Genomic DNA, 19070 nt, shown 5'->3' on the forward strand with positions numbered 1-19070 from the left:
CCATCTCGTCCTCTGTCGTCCCCTTCTCCTTGTGTCCACCATCTTTCCCAACATCAGGGTCTTTTCCAGGGAGTCTTCTCTTCTCATGAGGTGGCCAAAGTCTTGGCGCCTCAGCTTCAGGATCTGTCCTTCCAGTGAGCACTCAGGGCTGATTTCCTTAAGAATGGATAGGTTTGATCTTCTTGCAGCCCATGGGACTCTCAAGAGTCTCCTCCAGCACCAGAATTCAAAAGCATCCATTCTTCGGCGATCAGCCTTCTTTATGGTCCAGCTCTCACTTCCATACATCACTACTGGGAAAACCATAGCTTGAACTATACGGACCTTTGTCGGCAAGGTGATGTCTCTGCTTTTTAAGATGCTGTCTAGGTTTGTCATTGCTTTTCTCCCAAGAAGCAGGCGTCTTTTAATTTCGTGGCTGCTGTCACCATCTGCAGTGATCACGGAGCCCAAGAAAGTAAAATCTCTATGACTCTATAATTCTATCTGTTATGGATGATCTAGTTCAGATTCCTGCATTTCAAGGGGTTGGACTAGATGACCCTCGGATGGCCCCTTCCAAGTCTTAAGATTCTATGGCGGCGGCCGTTTCTTCGAGAGCGCTTTGAAGAAGACAGTGGTACCTCGGGTTACATACGCTTCAGGTTACAGACTCTGCTAACCCAGAAATAGTGCTTCAGGTTAAGAACTTTGCTTCGGGATGAGAACCGAAATCGTGCTCCGGCGGCAGCGGGAGTGGTGCTTCAGGTTAAGAACAGTTTCAGGTTAAGAACGGACCTCCGGAACGAACTACTTAACCCGAGGTACCACTGTAAATAAAAGAGACCCGGAATAACTTCCGTTGCCGCTGACAGCCCTTCTCTACCCTTGACCAGCTCTATGAAACAGGAAACGGGAGGAGAGAGGAGGGCGTCCTCTTCCGCTCGGGGAGAGCCGCGCATGCGCGCGAGGGGGGCCTGCTTCTCTCTCTCTCTCTCTCTCTCTCTCTCTCTCTGCGGCTCAGGATTCCGGAGTGGGGTCCTGCCTTGAGAGACGTTTCTCTGAGGGAAGGCGAGGAGGCCGAGGAGCCAGTGGCGCGGGCCGGGCCGGCCCCTCCGAGGCTCCCGGGGCCCCGCCGCGCGGCTGAGGGAAGGGGAAGGCGGCGGCGAGGAGGCCCGGCATGTGGTGACGGAGCCCCTCCGACCCCGCCGCCTCAGGCTTCGCGCTCCGGACCTCGACGCCGCCGGCCGGCCCCCCGGGATGAGCGCGGCCGCTCCGCCTCAGGCCGCCGCCGGGGCGCGGGGGCCGCCCTGCCGGGAGGGAGCCGCTGCCGGGACCCCGGCTTCCCTGCGCGGAGCGGCGCGCCGGCCCTCCTGAGGGAGGAGGCGGAGGAGGAGGCCCGCCAGCTGCTCCGCCGACCGGAGATTTAACCGCCTCGCCCTCGCCGCCTTGGCCATGACGACGCCGGCGCTGCTGCCGCTCTCGGGCCGCCGCATCCCGCCCCGCAACCTGGGCCCGTCCTCGTCGTCGTCGTCGTCGTCGTCCTTCCCGCACCACCGGGCCACCTTGAGGCTCTCGGAGAAGTTCATCCTCCTGCTGATCCTCAGTGCCTTCATCACGCTCTGCTTCGGGGCCTTCTTCTTCCTGCCGGACTCGTCCAAGCACAAGCGCTTCGACCTGGGCTTGGAGGACGTGCTCATCCCCCACGTGGACGCCGGCGAGGGGGGCAAGAACGCCGCGGGGGGGTACCTGATCCACGGCCAGGGCCGCGACCAGCACAGGCACAGGTAGGCTGGCTGGGCAGGGGCAGGCGGGCCCGGCACTCACGCCAACGCCAACGCCAATGCTGCTATTGCTATTATTATTATTATTATTCTTATTATTATTATAGTGGTACCTCAGGTTACATACGCTTCAGGTTACAAACACCACTAACCCAGAAATAGTGCTTCAGGTTAAGAACTTTGCTTCAGGATGAGAACAGAAATCGGGCTCCGGTGGCACGGCAGCAGCAGGAGGCCCCATGAGCTAAAGTGGTGCTTCAGGTTAAGAACAGTTTCAGGTTAGGAACGGACCTCCAGAACGAATTAAGTACTTAACCCGAGGTACCACTGTATTATTATTGGTGGGATGGGGTTGGGTAGTCCACGGGTCTCAACCTCAGTGATTTAGGGGCTTCCCCTGCATGCAAAGCCAAGCTCTGGTGGATTGCGCAGACAATACCAGTACAGTGGTACCTTGGGTTACATATGCTTCAGGTTACATACACTTCAGGTTACAGACTCTGCTAACCCAGAATATTACCTCGGGTTAAGGACTTTGCTTCAGGATGAGAACAGAAATCGTGCTCCAGCGGCGCGGCAGCAGCGGGAGGCCCCATTAGCTAAAGTGGTACCTCAGGTTAAGAACAGTTTCAGGTTAAGAATGGACGTCCGGAACAAATTAAGTACTTAACCCGAGGTACCACTGTAGCGGGTCCAGTGGTCAAGGTGGTTTCTGCATGGTGGACTATAGAGAGAGTCATGAGGGCAGATGGGGCTTGCCCACCTGGGAAGGTATCTCATCTAGGAGAAGGAAGACACTGATCCTAAACGGCTGTTGCCTTGTGGGATATTTTTTTGGGAGAAGAAAAGGCTATGGAGTAAGCCCTTCACAAATCCAGAGTGGCAACCCTAAGACTGTTGGGTGGCACTTTGTATGCCTTCTTCCAGCAACTCCTGCAGCCAAGCTGGTGCCAAGCATATTGCCCTGCTTTCCTTTGGACCACATCAGTGAGGCTGAGAGGGCGGTCTTGTCCTCTGGACAGCTCAGGACCTCCATACACACCGCCTAGGCTTGCAGCCTGGGGAGGACATGTCAGTGCTAATGCAGCAATTTGACTTCAGCCTTGGAAGTGCACTCCATTGTCTCTCTAAAACAGACAGATGCTGACAACAAGAGGGGGAGTGTTGTATACAGGAATAGGTTTCAGCCCCGGCTTAATGTGGTGTGCGGCTTTGGTGAAGAATCACTGTGTGCTGTCAGGTTACGTTCATATCACAGGTGTCCAGAAAGAGGAGTTGTCAAGACCTGATTCGCCAGTGCACCTTACTCACTGTATTTAAATCCTGCCTTCAAGGAGCTCAAGGTGGTATGCATATTTCTCCTCCCACTACCCATTTAATCCCCACAACAACCCTGTGAGGAGTGTTAGGCTGAGAGGCAGTGACTGGCCCAGCGTCACCCAGTGAGAGCTTCATGACCAAGCGGGGGATTCGAACCCTGGTCCGTCAGTACTCTTAACCGCTGCTTCACATGGGCTCTTGTTTGCTTTTTCTCTCCCCGTCCCTGCTAGCAGTGGCTGTCCCCATGGAAAGCAAGCCTGGACTTTAGACTAATGAAAGCTAGTTGTGTATCTGTCTCCTGCCATTTTGAGGTGGGGCAGTGGGACGTTAAATGGCCTTTCCTTCTGGGGCAAGTCTTTGGAGCTGTTAGGAGTGGAATGAGTGAATACTTTAGATCAGAGGCTGGGAACCTCTCTCAGCTGCATTCATTTCTTGGCAACCTTCAGGGGACCACATGCCAGTGATGGGTAAGACCAGAGGCAAAAGTGGGCTATTTTCTGCATGCACTTGTATACCCTTCTCTGTCCTCTACTAGGGAACCAAAAGGCATTATCAGAATACAAGGACACATTCTAGCTAGGCAAAAACACTCAAAGAGGGTACAAAGACAGGTCAGTGAGGGGTGTGGCCTAGGGAATGCTCTGGGGGGCCAGATAGAGGGTCTGGAGAGCCTTCTATGGACCCTGGGTTCCTCACCCTTGTTTTAGGTGGGGCTGGTGACTGATCTACCGCCTATCCTTATTAGATGTAGGCACAGCAGGAACTTCCACAGACTGAAAAACATAAGTTACATCTATATTGTGTCTGATAACCTGAAGAGCTATGTAACAACTTGGGAGAAAAGAGTATATATAAAGTCCTCACAGCAGGAGCCTGTGCCACAAACCCTGGCATTATATAAACCTTTAGAATATCCTCCATATGCACTCATACCCAGCTATGAGTAGAGTTGGTGTGTCATTTTATACAATGCTCTTAGCAAATGGAACAGAAAAGATTAATTAAAGGGGTGCCTTTTCAGTACCCATTTTGTATGGAACAGGATAAAAGAGGGGCAGCACCAAAAGAGCAAAGTACAGTACAAAGAGTCTGCACTGGGAGAAAAAAAAATGAATTACACTGGGAGTTCAGTAATAAAATTACTATTTTTGAACCTTATTTTATGGCTTTATGGGGCAAACCTAATGATGTCTATTCAGAAGTAAGTCTAGGTGAATTCAGTATGGAATACAAGAAGCAAAGGTATATAATGAAATCATTTTACTACTGAAGAATAACATTAAGGTAGTAGCAAACATAATTAGAAAAACTACTGGCAGGATCTTCAGTTATTTTAAATAATTTTACCCCACTTTTACTTTGCTGCAGCTTACAGCAAAAAATTAAAACCAAATTCATCAACATTATAACTTAACACGATGAACCTAACCCCCCCCCCCCCCCAAATCAGCTGAACTCACAGTCAATTCCTAGTCTCCAAAGGCCAGAACAGACAGGTGGAGCCTGTGATGTGGTACAGTTTTCTGTGTAGAATAAAATGTTGGGAAATGATATCTGCTCTTTTCAGAAAACCATTGAGGTTATATCCATAGAATTTTGTATGTTGTGTTTTACACTTTGCTCTTTCCTTGGTTGCACTTTTTAAAGAAAACACACTGGATTGATTTGAACTTGACACATACTGACTTGTGTCTCATGCTGTTCTTTCATTCTTCCCTTCTTCATGCACCACAACTGAATAATTCCTGGGTTCATTCCTGCTCCTGAACTTGGAAATTGGGGTTATCAAACAGGGCTTGGTAGCCAAGTTTTTGTTTTCATTAGCCAGCTATGAAGCATATACTACTGTCAACAAATATACTAACTGATGAAATTACATAACACTCTATGTAGGTTGAAAACATTCTTTTGTTTGAACCTATTGACAGGTTTTTCCTCTCCCTTTCAAAAATGTAAGACTTATCTCCTCCATCACAAATATATATACACTATTTGAACTTGTACAAAACAATATTTATATAACTAGTTCTAATAGGACTATAAAATGTAGAGGCAACATGGCATTTTGCCAATAAGATGCTTATTTTGATTTTCTAAGAAATTTTATAACAAAAATGAAGGAAGAATTATCAGAGAGTTGGGGCATCTTAAAGATTAAGATTGTTTGCGGCATGAGTTTTCATAGGCTAACACCTGCTTCTCATTTTTTTCCAAGCTGGATCACTCACATTCTCTGCCCATAGGATATTGAAAAGCTATAGTGGGCTTGGTTAGTTTTAAATCAGAATTAAATAAGCTTTAGGCTCCCAAGTCCCATCAGTCCCAGACAACATGGCCAGCGGTGAGGAATGATGGGAGTTGTAGTCGATAACAGCATCTGGAGAGCCATAGGTTAGCCAACCCTGATTTAGGGTCAATTTCTTTCCTCTTTCAACTGCATAAAAAAAGATAATAATGCTATCACAAGAAGATACCACTTTTCTCTTAATGCCAGGTGAGAAAATCCAAAGTTTGACAAACTCTGTACTCTCAGAGTTTGTTAATATAATTTATTTGTACTATTTTTACCCCACTCTAATACTCTGGTAAATTATGTATAATTGTAGTCTATGTCCCACTGAACTCCATGGTGCTTGATTTTGAACCTATGTTTTGCATAGGTTCAATCTGTAAAAAAAAGTTAACTTTTTTTTAACCAAGGCTTATCTTCAGCCAGTTCAAATGCAATCTTTAGTTTTGAGCAAGAAAAATAATTTTACAAAGAAGTATCTAAATGGCGAGTCTGAAGTAGCAACCCTATCCAAGAAGAAAAGAGTAGTATCCAGTTTCTGCTTGCTTCTTTTCCTTACTCTTACTCTTTTTTATTTTTAGTATTTATCCCCTTGTAGTTCATTCAAGTAAAAACTCTGACTGCAAAAATGTTACCGTCTGATAGAAAAAATCAAGCTCCATCTTCCAGCCCCCCAGCATTGTTTTTAAAATGGAATCCCTACTTGCTCCAATTAATTAACATAGGTAAAATGCACAATAGTAAAACCAGAATGCTTTCCTGAACCTAGTTACAGGCAGCAATCATTTTGCACATGTCTGATTGACGCACAACCACTGACACGTACGCTGCTTTCGGCCCGGAAGGGGGCGGGGGCAGAACGGGCTTGTGCACGACTGCTGACACCCACAATGTGTTGCCTGCATTATCTTGCAACTATCTCATACATTCTCCAAAACAGGAAGCATTTAGCTATAACTACCCTGATGAGTGGATTTGTCAAAGCCTTTTATCACCTTTGGAACAAACCAGGAACTGAAATAATTGGAAGTTGGTGTTTCCCAGTTTCAGGCATGTTGGGAAACTGGTTAATTGATTTACATAGGCAGTCTTTGGTTGTGCATGGAGAAGGAGCGGGAAAAGGTTCAGCAAGGGCAGGGTGTCTGGGTGCAAGGTTTGCGTTTATTTTAGCTTAATAAATGTGAGATATATTGTGGCTGAACTGGGGTGTTCACAACTTCTGCATTTTATTGTGTCCATAAATGGACAAGGAAGAGTATTGACCTGCACTCTTATTTAAAGAGGAGTGCATATCTCCACCTGGGGTTGTTGGGGTTTTTTTTTTTGGGGGGGGTTGCTTTACCCTCTGAATGAAAGCTGGATTAAAGTATTCAACATTCAGAACTTCTAAAGTTCCTCTTTATTAATGTCCTATTCTAATGCTTCAGATCAGTCTAGCAGAAAATTCCATGACACAGTTGAAACAATAGAAGATTGTATGTTAATATGAATTAAAGTGGTACCGCTGGAAGTTTATAAAAATATAGTTCCCAAGGATTGGAGTTGTAGCATGACTTGAAACCATTCAATGGACAGAGGGAAACCAGTTCAGAATTCTTCCCTCAACTCCCTTTCTAGCTACTGTCTTTCCAGGTTCTGCACAGCCATTCGGGTTGAACAACCAGGGATCTCTTTTGCTCTAGGAATGCAGACTTAACCTTGTCACATTAAAAATGGGAGTAGTTTGGCAGTAACAATAGTTTGAACCAATTACCCCTTCAGTGTCATTGTTGGAATGTCTTAGACCAGGGATGTCCAACTCCCAATAGACGGTGATCTACTCACAGTGTAAAAAAACTGGCAGTGATCTACCCATTGTCATTGGATGGATCAAAGTTGTTTTTTTAGGGAGCAAATGAATGAATGGAACTGATCAGCTTTTCTCAACATGTGGGTCCCCAGATGTTGTTGAACTACAACTCCCATCACCCCTAGCCAGCAAGACCAGAGCTCAGAGATGATGGGAGTTGTAGTCCAACAACATCTGGGGACCCACAGGTTGAGAACCGCTGAATGGAACTGAATGAGCATTGCAATATACACAGAGCATAATTAAAAGTTGATTATATAAAACACAATTGAGGGTCCTGAATCCCTAGTCCGGTAGTGGAACTTAATATGATGGCCCACTGTTTTGCTAGGAAGCAAAAGTTGCTGAGCTTTTTTTAGGAAAGGCAAAGTTCTTGAGCTTTCTTGGGGAAGCCAAAGTTCTTGAGCTTTTTTTCGGGGGGAGTAGATCACTGAGGGGCCAGAGATCTACCAGGAACACCCCACAATCTACCAGTAGATCACGATCTACCTGTTGGATGTGCCTGCCTTAGACTTAGGAAGTGGGAAGAAACTATTTCCCACCCACTTTCTTAGACCTTCTAACAATGGTGCTGCGCTAGGAGGAAAAATGACCCTTTCCCAAAAAGAGGCTTTGTTTCTCCTTTCCTGGAACTGGAGGAGACCCTCCTACACTCTTGCAACTGTAGACAGCAACACAGTTGTCCTCTCCCCCCCCCCCCCCAGACATGCTGGGGTAGAGGGAGATTCTTCTACAAATGCTGCTGACTGAGCATGTCTGTCTGCTCCTGAGCCTGCCCCTCTACTGTGTGCGCATGTGTATTTGTATGCATATACACCTAAGTGCAGGTTCCTGTGTGACCCCTGGAAGTCTTATCAAATCCTAAATGCGGCCTTCAAGCCCCAAAGGATTACACACACACCCTTTCAGCCTACTGTGTTGAGTTATAGTATTGTTGTGATTCTCAAAAAGTGGGTTAAACTCACAGTAGGTTTCTGGTTTGCGGTGGGAGTTAGGCATAGTGTTATCCAAGTCTCAAGGGCATGGAGTTTAATGTCTCAGGTGTTGCTATTCCTTCAGAGTTTAATGCCTATTGCTATTCGTTGCAAATGGGGTGTTAACTGCTAATCTACTGTTGAGAAGACTTATTTGTCATTGTTGAAATGAAGAGAAGTGACGGAATCTTAAATGATTTTGACTTTTTTCGCACTTAAAATAACTAGTAATATAATGTTAATATGTCAAGAGTGATATTTTCATTTTCACAGCACATGTTTTGTGACCTTTTCAATAGGATTGAGTAGTTCTAAAGCTTGTGGGATAAGCAGGAAGCAGAGATCCATCATGCCAAGCTTCTGATGAGTTTTAAATCCTTTTTAAATCAGGTTTATCAGGGGACTCTTGGGCTGCAATCCTAAACATGGTTACTTAGCAGTAAGTCCCATTGAACATAGTGGGGCTTACTTCTGAGTAGACGTACATAGAATCGTGCAGTTCTCTGAAATGCCTGTGCCAGTTTTCCCATCACAGATGTGGGTCTTCCTTATCTTGTGATTGCTGTTTCATTACCCTATTTGTGCCAAAAACTTGTGTAACTACTTCCTGCAGTAATAAGGTGAAAACTGTAAATTGCTGGTGATATTTGTTCATTATTGCTGCAGCTTTCTAAATTAGATGCACATGGATTTCCTTCTTTGAATGTAGAGTTGAGGGCATGAAGTGGATTTGCATCCAGATGCAGATATGCCTACCCACATTGTGTTTCTGTCAATGGTAGGCATATATATCTGGCCACGTCTTAATTGGGGCCCGAGAGTTTTGCTGCAGAATCCTTTCAACAAGGTTGGAAACCTCTTTTCAAAAACCATACCTTTAATAATTTGGTTTGCAACAAAAGTAAATCGAAAGACTTGATACCAAGCCTTCTTGGGATAATGTTGATTGCTGCGCTAGTTGCCTTGCCATTTAGGGCCTCCTCATTTGCTCTATTCAAATTAGGGGTTGGCTGGGAGCACATTTGCGAACCAGAGAAACAGTTGTGGGCACAGCAACACACACAGCACACTCAAGCACACAACACCACCTATTTTGTTGGCAAAAATAGTATGCTTAACTTCAGTGGGGGAGAGGACCCTGTAGACTGCAAGCATGTGTGTGCCTACGGGAACCATGTTAGCGACCCATGCTCTAAACCTTATCAGAGCTTCAGTTTTCTTTGGGGCTGCTTGATACATGCATGGTGTGTGAATGCACTTTAACAGATAAAGCCTATAGATAGCACTTTCATGTAGCCTCACATCAGTAACAGTGTTTTTCAATGAAATCTGTTCATTCGGCTGCAAGTGACGGCAAATGAAATGAAATTCTTGCATATGTGAAAAGTCCCATTTAATCATTAGAATTTCTGAAATGCTCTAATGTCAACCATTTCTTACAACATATAGTGGTCTTCTAATACTAATAGATGTATCATTTGTATATATTTGGCAGAACGTCTTCGGTTACATTTGGAATAAGAAATAGATGATGGTTGGCCCTAACGGTTGGCCCTAAGCTCTAAAAACAGAGCTTTCTGACTATTATTTGTTTATTTAGAGAAGAAGAGGAACGCTTGAGAAATAAAATTCGTGCAGATCATGAAAAAGCTTTGGAGGAAGCAAAAGAGAAACTGCAGAAGTCACGGGATGAGATCCAGGCTGAAATTCAAACTGAGAAGAACAAAATAGTAAAGGGTTTGAAGAACAAAAGCAGCAAGCCCTTGCCACCGGTCCCGGTACCAAATCTTGTAGGGATAAACAGTGGAGATCCAGTGGATCCAGACATCCGAGAAAAAAGGGACAAAATTAAAGAGGTAATGGCTTGCGTCATCTTATCATTACCTAGCTGTAGTTCGTGATGCTAGGATTATTTCTGTGAATAGAAACCATACTGTTTGTGATAGTCATAGAAGTTAATTTCATGTGGGAATTGGCTTAATATATTCTGCTTCATAATCTTGGCTTATTTTCTGGGCTGCTTTGGGAGGAAGTTCATCACTCTGACCCCTATAGAACATTTTCTGCCTCTGGAGGAGGCTAATAAGAAACTCATGAGATAGAATCTGGAACAGGACCTCATGAGGAAATCTTAAGTGTCATGATGAGGTGGCGGTTGCTTTTTGGAGGCATAAGAAGCACGTAAAACAATTATTATACGTAGATCTTTTGTGTCTTTTTCTTTTATTGGAATCTGACATTTTTCTCTAATCTCTTGCCCTGGAGCTCCCTTTCTGGGGTAGAGTGAATATTACTGACAATATTTTTTAAATGTTGCATTAAAATGTGTTAAGCTATGCTAATGAAATTTCTACCTTAAATTTCCTCTTTGACAGAGGAAGCATGCATTAATGCCCACAGTTCTTTCAACAGCTTGCTGTTTTTCCCCAGTCATACTTTTTCTTCTTTGCATTTGCTCCTATACCACCATAGTCATGACATTCAACAGAGGTCTCTAGGCTTTCTGGGTCTGTGAACCAATTTGGATGTTTTTAAAGTGTCGTGACCATAAAATGGCTGTAGTGGGTAGGGGTGGGTGGGTAGGGGATTGCTGCTGTGGGGGTATGGCTAATCACAAAACATTGGGAGTGTCCCATGGTCTGCCTATGTGAAAACACAGACTCAAGACACATACACACCACTCAACTGTTTCTCCCCATTTGAGTCAATGGAGCAGTTCCTCCACTGACTTGCGAAAATGGCAGAGAGGGGAAGCCTTCAGGAATACAGTGTTCTGCCTTATGCAAATCAATGGAGACACTGCTGCTTTGACTCACAGAGGCAGCAGGAAGCATTGGGAGGCAGGTGGCTGGCTGGCTGGCGATTAGGGATACCAGGCATACAATTTCATTTTGTGAGTATGTTGCTTTGTTGAAATTTGAGTCAGAGTCAGAGAGAAAATGCTATGCTACTCTGAGAAATAGTGAGAGGCAAATTAGGAATATGTGTTTTGAAAAAAGGTAATAAAAGAAAAGTTGGAACCATATTTAGAAATACATTTCAACAGTGATTCTCATGAATGTGTTGGCCTTTGCAAGTTGATTAGCTTCTTCTACTTAACCTGCTTGATTTATTGGCAGGGGATGCAGGGTTGCAGTAGATTGGCAGTTCAAATCTGTCTGATGGGGTGAGCTCCCATTGCTTTGTCTCATCTCCTGCCAACCTAGCAGTTTGAAAGCATACTAGCACGAGTAGGTAAATAGGTACCACTGCAGCGGGAAGGTAAACGGCATTTCAGTGCACTCTGGCTTCTGTCAGTGTTCCATTGCGCCAAAAGCAGTTTAGTCATGTTGGTCACATGACCCAGAAAAGCTGTCTGCAGACAAACTCCAGCTCCCTCAGTCTGAAAGTGGAGATGAGCGCTACACCCCATAGTCAAATTCGTCTGGACTAAATTGTCCAGGGGCCCTTTACAGTTTTAAACCTTTACCTTTTGATTTATTGGATTAGCTTCCTCTTACATTAATCACTGCTAGTCTTCCATCCCTTTACAGAAGCAGTTGCTTACTTTGACAGCACAGAATATTTTGCAAGACTTGAATTTGAAACATTTTCAGATATATTTCAGTTGAAATTACAGTTGTACTCTGTTGCTTACCTTTGTTTATATATAGAGAGAATCTGTGTCTGAAACAAATATTTTAGTTGAATGGTTAATTTGTGTTAATATTTATTTGTTTTCCATACCTTAGATGATGAAACATGCCTGGGATAATTACCGGCAATATGGATGGGGACATAATGAACTGAAACCCATTGCTAGGAAAGGACATTCCACCAACATATTTGGTAAGTTGTCGTTCTAAAAAACTGATTTTGATAATTCCACATAAAATACCTTGCTTATACTGTTGTCTCTTTGGAATTTGAAAAAGTTAACGAAAGAAAACTGTTAACCCACTTAAGAGATTGCATGTGTAATCCTGTAGATAACCACTCAAGAATAGCAATTACAGTTAAATGCAATCCTGTTTTATTCTTGAATTTTATTGTGCAAATGCATCAGTGCATGTCTGACTTCTTATGATAATGAATGTTCTAAATTTTCTGGTAGTCATTGCAAACACAAAATTTGTACAACAGATTTTTTTTTTATAACACTTTTGTAGTTCTGATAGTTGGCTCTTTGAATTAACATTCTGCAAACAAATCTGTTTCATGGTTACATTTGATGAAATGCTCTCAGATTTTTGTGTGGTATAGCACATGCATGTGTGCATGTGCTATGCCACTATATATATATATGTATGAAGTCCTGCTGGGGCATTTGTGTGTATGAGAGAGAGGGAAGAGCTGGCATGATGACTTCACTTGATCTTCAGTCTTTGCCCTTTCTTACTTCATCTAGAGACCTGTTCTGCACAACTTTTGAGATCTCTTCCATGTTGCCTGGATTTGCAGCTTGATAGCAGTGATAGACTACATAGGCTTCTTAAACTATTGGACAAACACTCAAGATAATAAAAACAGGGATACTATGGGGATGATAATAAAAAGCCTATTGTACAGGGTTGACATGTAGAATAGATATATAAAGTTCTTTAAATGCCTTAAGTTGCGGTGCATATGCTAAGATTTCTGCAGTCACAATGCAGTTAAAAATTCTACCTCTCTGTTCCCACTATGCCTGCAAGAGGAGAGGACTTAAGTCACGCAGTGAGGTTCTTTTTCGAAAACAGGGACATACTAGGACCAAAAATCCTTCAGTTTAAGAGAAAAGTTAAGATGTTTACTTACCTTATTCATCAAAAAACCAGAACTAATAAAGGGTCTTACCTCAAGCTCTGTGCCATATAAGCAACAAGTACAGCCTACAGTTTGGCATATTCTACAGTGGTACCCCGGGTTAAGAACTTAATTCGTTCTGGAGGTACGTTCTTAACCTGAAACTGTTCTTAACCTAAAGCACCACTTTAACTAATGGGGCCTGCCGCTGCACTGCCACCACGTGATTTCTGTTCTCATCCTGAAGCAAAGTTCTTAACCCGGGGTACTATTTCTGGGTTTGCGGAGTCTGTAACCTGAAGCGTCTGTAACCCGAGGTACCACTGTACTCGCTTACAAAAGTCTCCATATACCTGTGTTTTTCCTTGGGCTTTCACCCTCGATCCTCTTCCTCTGTAAGTTGGGAGAATGCTATGGGGGCAATGACTAGATAGGTGCACAGCCTGGCTTCTGTTTCTTGGTCACGTTAGGGCGTGACAGGGTTAAGAGGGATAGATGAGAACAGTGCATTTTAATTTATTGAATTTCACAGCAAGAGTGACAGAGTAGCTTTATTTCCAAATGTGGTTTAATGGACCTGTATTTCTTCAACCTGAAGTGTCCTGTTTGTCTCACAAAATGTTCCAGTGGCATATATATGTGAGGTGTTTTCCCCTCCCTTTTCCTCACAGAATGTGGTCTCTGTGCTTCTCAAGCCTCTTTGTTTTCGTAGCCCTCATGTGGAGCATCTTCTTCTCTCTGACTTAGAATGCAGTTAGTCATCTCATCTCTCAGTGTGTCCAGGTCAGATAACTCTTCTGTGGATATGCTGGAACTAGTCATATCTTCCTTGAGGAATGTGATGTTGGAGATTTGTTTTCCTTCTTGTTGACAGAGTTGTCCCTCTAAATGTTTTAATGTATCTGGGTGCTTGATGTCTTTTTGTGAAGAAGGTTCAGACAGGTCTTCTGCAGAGACAACACCTGTCCAAAAAAGGATGAACTCTTTGCGAGAAGCAGCAACAGCCATAGTAGTAGTGAGTATACAGGGCACCAGGTATAGGAGAGTTGACTGACTTGTCTGTAAGAATGTTGCTACCACAAAGGTCACCATAAGACCATAGCTATAAGCTAGAGTAGAAGCTAGAAAATAGACCCCTGAGGAGTTGACTTGAGCATCAAATCTGTGGCAGTAGGCTACCAGGAAACCAGGAAGTATAATATCTCCAAGGCCTATGGCAGTAAAAGAACTGTCATCAAAAATGGATGTTGAGGGTAATATTGGTACTTTCAACAGAAAGGGGATCTCTTCAGAGTCTGGTGTCCCATAAGCTGTCACATCCATGATGCTTTTTCCAGCTTTGGTTAGGAAAGGAGTGACGAACAGACAGAGTACGTCATAAAACAAATGAGCGAACAGAAACAGGCTACAGTTCTTTAAGGTGGGCATGTGAACTGTTCTCAGAATGTAAATGCCAATAGAGATTCCTAGAACATCTTGCAAAACCCAGCCCCACTCATTCTCATTTCTGAAGATGACCCAAAGTGCACTGATGGCTATACACAGGACAGTTAGAAGCAATGTTCTGATCTCTAGACCTTTGTGAAAAAATGGGAGATGGATTACACGTTTTCCAAATGGAAGCTTGCTTACAAATGGAGCTAAGCAACCATGTAGACTGAAAGATGCGTATAGACAGAAAATGCCAATCATTGCATGTACCAGGTAATCATAGAAATAGTACAGAGCAAGTAGCATGAAGGTGGCCATTACTGTGCAAGTACATGTGAAGTAGGCATTGGTGTCAATTGTTATCTCACCAAAATCATCATCTTCCGTTTGGAATCGGCTTTCAATATATTGTTGCTTTCTTCTCTCTGTTCTGCCTGCCCAGTAGCTTCCCATGGTGACTATGAACATTGACATCAGATAAATGACCCCAGTTTTGTGTAGCAAGTCCCTGATCAAGTTCTTAAACAGTAAATAGAGAATGTCCACATCTTGGAGAAGAATTCCTGAGATTGTGACCTCCTCACAGTGACCCCAGTTATATCTGGATCTCCGGTTTTTCACGAGATAGGGAGCATCTCCACCAAGCGTCAGCAGCCCCTGGGTTTGGTTAATTTGATGGAGTCGGGCACTCTCAAAGAGATTGCAGTTGCCCTCCCTGACAGATGCAATTCTTGTGCTGAATCCACCACCACCATTGTCTTCCTCCCCAAAGAAGGAAGGTGGGCAACACATGGCTGAGTAACTGATGTTCTGAGTTCCGAGCGCAGGGTGAAGCCAGCGATTTTTGTCACCCTCTTGACGTGATTTCATCCACTGTGAAGGGAAGAGGAAGCAGTAGTCTCCTCCTTTCTCTGGGCTGATACGGATGACCCCAGGGTTCTGAGCAAGCACAGGCGGAATAAGGAGCAGGAACAAGCTGGCTAGAAACAGAAACATCCTTCTTGGCAGTTTCCCTTAATCTTTACTAGGAACTGTGACCACAGGCTGCTTCTTTCTCTTCTTGTAAAAGAGATTTTGTCCCTTTCCCCCCTTTAATTCAAAGCTTAGGCCCCTGGGACCCAAGCTCTGCTTGCTACATGGTAAGCTGTTCCTGACAGCCTTACCCCCACATCATGGATATAACCCCAACCTTGTTTGTTACATAATAAGCCCAGCTTCCTATCCATGGAGACAAACCCCACCCCTGTCTGCTGCATTGCATCTTCTCTTAATAAGTATTTGTTTCTTGCTTTTGCACAACAAGTTTATCAGTAGGGCTGTTTGTCACAAATTGAGCCTAATTTTCTCTTCAGCCATAGATATGGATCCAGAATTACAAACTGGAAATCAAATTTTATTACTGCTTTTATGATTTAATAGCTTAATCTGGTGACTGCCAGAAGAAGGTGTGATGTGAACATTTAAGTTCATAAAGGTGACTGTCCTCTAAGCAGTGTTAAAATTTGAAGTATAGGAGATAGTCATTACAGGCTGCATAGCTACACAATAGGAATCAAGAGAAACTAGGGACTCTTTATGTTAGCAAAGGTGGACATTAATTTTAGGTTGTGTGCTAGGTAAAAAGTCAATACTGTAGAAGCCCAATTGGGTAGAATCATAGAATTGTAGGCTTGGAAGGGATCCCAAGGGTCATCTAGTCCAACTCCCTGCAATGTGGGAATCTTTTGCCCAAGGTGAGGCTCAAACTCACAAACATGAGATTAAGAGTCCCATGCAAAGAACCTTCCCACTTCAAGGATCCTCTAGCTCTAATTTAGGATCTCACAGCTGAATGGCTATATTTTCTAATTCAGACAAAAAGTAGAGGTAGCCATGTTGGCCCATAATAAAAATTCCTAAATCTATACTGGGGCAGTAGTTTTATTAGGCTAAATAGAATAACATAAAATAGTGTGCAAGCTTTTGGGTTCACCAGAACTCTTAATCAGACTAGATGGTAAACGGAACATCTGGTCACAATCTTCTACCTGGTACACCATCTAAAATTAAATTTAGTCTCTGCTAATATAAACACTGCCCAGTTTTACTGTTTTCTGCCTACCAAGGTGTCTATATATTTCACTTAAGGAACAGACCTGGTTAACGAGCATCTTTTGAGGTTCTAGAGATGGGGGCCAGCCATGGTTTTTCTTCTTGTTAACAGTACGCCTTGGTGCTACCTGCATAGCACCTAAAGAGCCTCCTTTGATTGTATACTGCCTCCCTAGCATTACCCCCCCCCCACTGTCAACAATTCACTACTCAGTTGCCTGTGGTGATTAAGAATTGTCCCCTGGCAACCTCTCAAGACTCCATTCTCCTATGAAGCCTACCCCTCTAAGATTAGATTGGAAATAGGCAGTCCCACATGCCATGCAGTCTCCAGAATTTTAACTCAAGAGTCTCTCACGTCTGAAATGGGAAAAGGAATGGACCAGAATACTGCCCGTGAAATAATACATAGCCTTACGCTAAGGAGGGCTGCAATTCTGTAATCTGTACATTAGCCTTTCATTGCCTGCCTTCGTATTTTGTTAAATATTTTTTCCTCTTCGTCCTATTTCTACTTCCATGGTTTTTGTCAGTCAGTTTTTTCTACCTGGAATGGCCCCACCACACCCCAGTAACCTAAGGGGTCAGGCTGTTAAATTACATTTATGTTGTAATGACAAAGTTAAATCACCAAGCTGTAATCACCACATCAGCAGGGGCCACACATTATGGCTGGGGAAGACAGCTAAGCATTAATTTCCACTACACAGCTGTGTAGTCCTACCATGCTATTGAAACAGTATTATATGCATTGAAACAGTATTATATGCATTTGTCAACACAATTACTGTTAAGTTACCGTTAAGTTCACTTAGCTCAGTGGTGCTTACTTCTGAATAGAGATGTGCAGCACTGCACTTTCACTCTATATGCAGGTTGATGAAAACCTGGAAGCTATTGTTTACTTTTAACTTGTGATTCCCACCCCCAGCTTTTTACATTTCCCCCCTTCTTCCAGTTTTTTTGGACACCTACTACCCTTATGTACATGGTAAATAAGCTCAAACAACATTTATGTTGCTTTTTTTTTACTACAAACATTTAAATGAAGGAAAATATGAGTTTGTCCAGTAAGATGCCCATTTTAATTTTCTGCCTTAAGAAATTTTACTAACAGTTGAATGAAGAATGACCAGTTTTTGTTCGTTTTTTGCATGTGGCAGCTTGAAAGCTAAACCTTTTGGTAGCATGATCACAACTTATTAGACTTGGAGCAGTAGCCATGGAGTGCAAAGGGAAGGGCTGAATTTTGGCGCTGAATTTAGGAGGCTGCTAAGGCAAGGTTATGAGTGAACTTTAGCACTGGAACTTTTTAGTGCTGGCTGGCTGAGTGATAAGACTGGATATTATATACTGCTAGGGTTACCGTGAAGTTTTGGCTTGGGGTTGTAGAAGGGATTGTCACTTTCTACTCATCGGCCACTTGCTGAATTTCCCCTTGCAGATTTGCTTAGTATCAGGTGGCACTTTAGTCAGTCAGAAAAACAGAACCAGCTCTGCTTGACCAATCAGAAAAAGCTAAATTTTCCTACGGGCTTCAAGAGAAACAGATGCATCCATGAAGAAGACTTGCTATGCAATGATGGGTGCCAGAAGGAGGAGAAAGTGGGGATAGAGAGGTTTCTGGGAGGTGGGGCAAAGGATTGAGAGAGAAAGTGTGGGTGCCTTGGTTATGTGAGCTTGTTGTTGCCCATGAATAGCTGCCTGTCCTTACAGGCAGAAGAACTTTCCCAGGGAATTTCCCCTTCTACCTGCCAAGTGATTCTTCTGGTATCAGCCTGAGCACAGGAATTTCTTTGGCGACTCAAAGGAACAGAGATTCAAGTTCAGAGTTTTACTTACACAACAGAACACTCTAAAATACACCATGCACGAGGAATAATTCCTATAAAACCTTTATATAGCACTAAAGAAATGAACACAGCAGATTGATGGGCTGGTCAGAAGCCAACAGAGAGGGTCACAGGTCCCGTCTGACTTGGTCTTCTCTCTCCTTTCTTATGCCAAAAATTTAGAGGTTTAAATATACCCAGTACTTTTAGGGGTATGCATACCCCTAAACATTTTATGAATCTTAGGTTTGGCCTCATTGAGGGGCAGTATTTCAGTATGAGTAGGAAAATGAGAGTACGCCTAAACATTTTTTTAGCAAAAAGCACTGAGTATATAATTCAGTCTAGTTTGTTGACATACAGTTAATCAGATGATTTTGTTTACACTGATGCTGCTGCAGGTGCAAGCGAATATTCCCATAGGCCCAAACAGTATCTCTGGTGGTTCCTCTCCCTTTGGGGAGGGCATTAGGTTCAGCCCTAGTCATGCCATATTTGTTTCAAACGTTCTACTACAGTGGCCTGCAATAGTTTTTCATTCAACTTTACTTTTGTTTACGCTCGACCATACTCCATATATATTGCTATGAACAGGTCTTCTTGTAGTTTATTGTGGGTTAACGTTCTTAGGGGAAATCCCTTTAATTCCCATTTAACTTCCCTTGTTTTTGTAATGTCGGATGAACAAGCCATTCAGTAGGGCATAGTATACACAACAAACAAGGCGAAACATCTGAAGGAATAGCTCCTTCCAGG

General features: G+C 43.5%; 2 protein-coding genes and 1 long non-coding RNA gene across 4 annotated transcripts in view; 1 reads left to right on the forward strand and 2 right to left on the reverse strand.

The window, feature by feature from the left end:
• Nucleotides 1–1415: 1415 nt before the first annotated feature.
• Nucleotides 1416–19070, forward strand: part of MAN1A2 (mannosidase alpha class 1A member 2) — a 43031-nt gene continuing 25376 nt past the window's right edge. The window contains exons 1-3 of the mRNA XM_081845128.1: nucleotides 1416–1766; nucleotides 9797–10052; nucleotides 11928–12024. Of these exons, the coding sequence (XP_081701254.1) occupies nucleotides 1435–1766; nucleotides 9797–10052; nucleotides 11928–12024 (685 nt within the window). The 5' untranslated portion in view covers nucleotides 1416–1434. The remainder of the gene's footprint in view (nucleotides 1767–9796; nucleotides 10053–11927; nucleotides 12025–19070) is intronic.
• On the reverse strand, nucleotides 12202–13436 carry LOC309332560. Its single transcript, XR_014152177.1, has 2 exons — nucleotides 13314–13436; nucleotides 12202–12686 (listed from the first exon to the last, which is right to left on the reverse strand). It is a non-coding gene; the product is annotated as an uncharacterized lncRNA (long non-coding RNA).
• Nucleotides 13494–16661, reverse strand: LOC309332207 (signal peptide peptidase-like 2B; the record flags this gene model as incomplete). 2 transcript variants are annotated; one of them, XM_081845205.1, is made up of 3 exons in its annotated part: nucleotides 13494–14171; nucleotides 14760–15264; nucleotides 16527–16661. In XM_081845205.1, the coding sequence occupies 3 exons, from the start codon at nucleotides 16659–16661 to the stop codon at nucleotides 13651–13653; spliced, it is 1161 nt and encodes a 386-aa protein (XP_081701331.1). In that variant the 3' UTR covers nucleotides 13494–13650. The 2 variants fall into 2 exon arrangements, with proteins under 2 accessions (XP_081701331.1, XP_081701330.1); XM_081845204.1 differs by having other exon boundaries at nucleotides 13494–15264.

The sequence above is a fragment of the Podarcis erhardii genome, assembly GCF_964252035.2.
Source record: "Podarcis erhardii genome assembly, chromosome: 17".
Classification (NCBI taxonomy): Eukaryota; Metazoa; Chordata; class Lepidosauria; order Squamata; family Lacertidae; genus Podarcis; species Podarcis erhardii.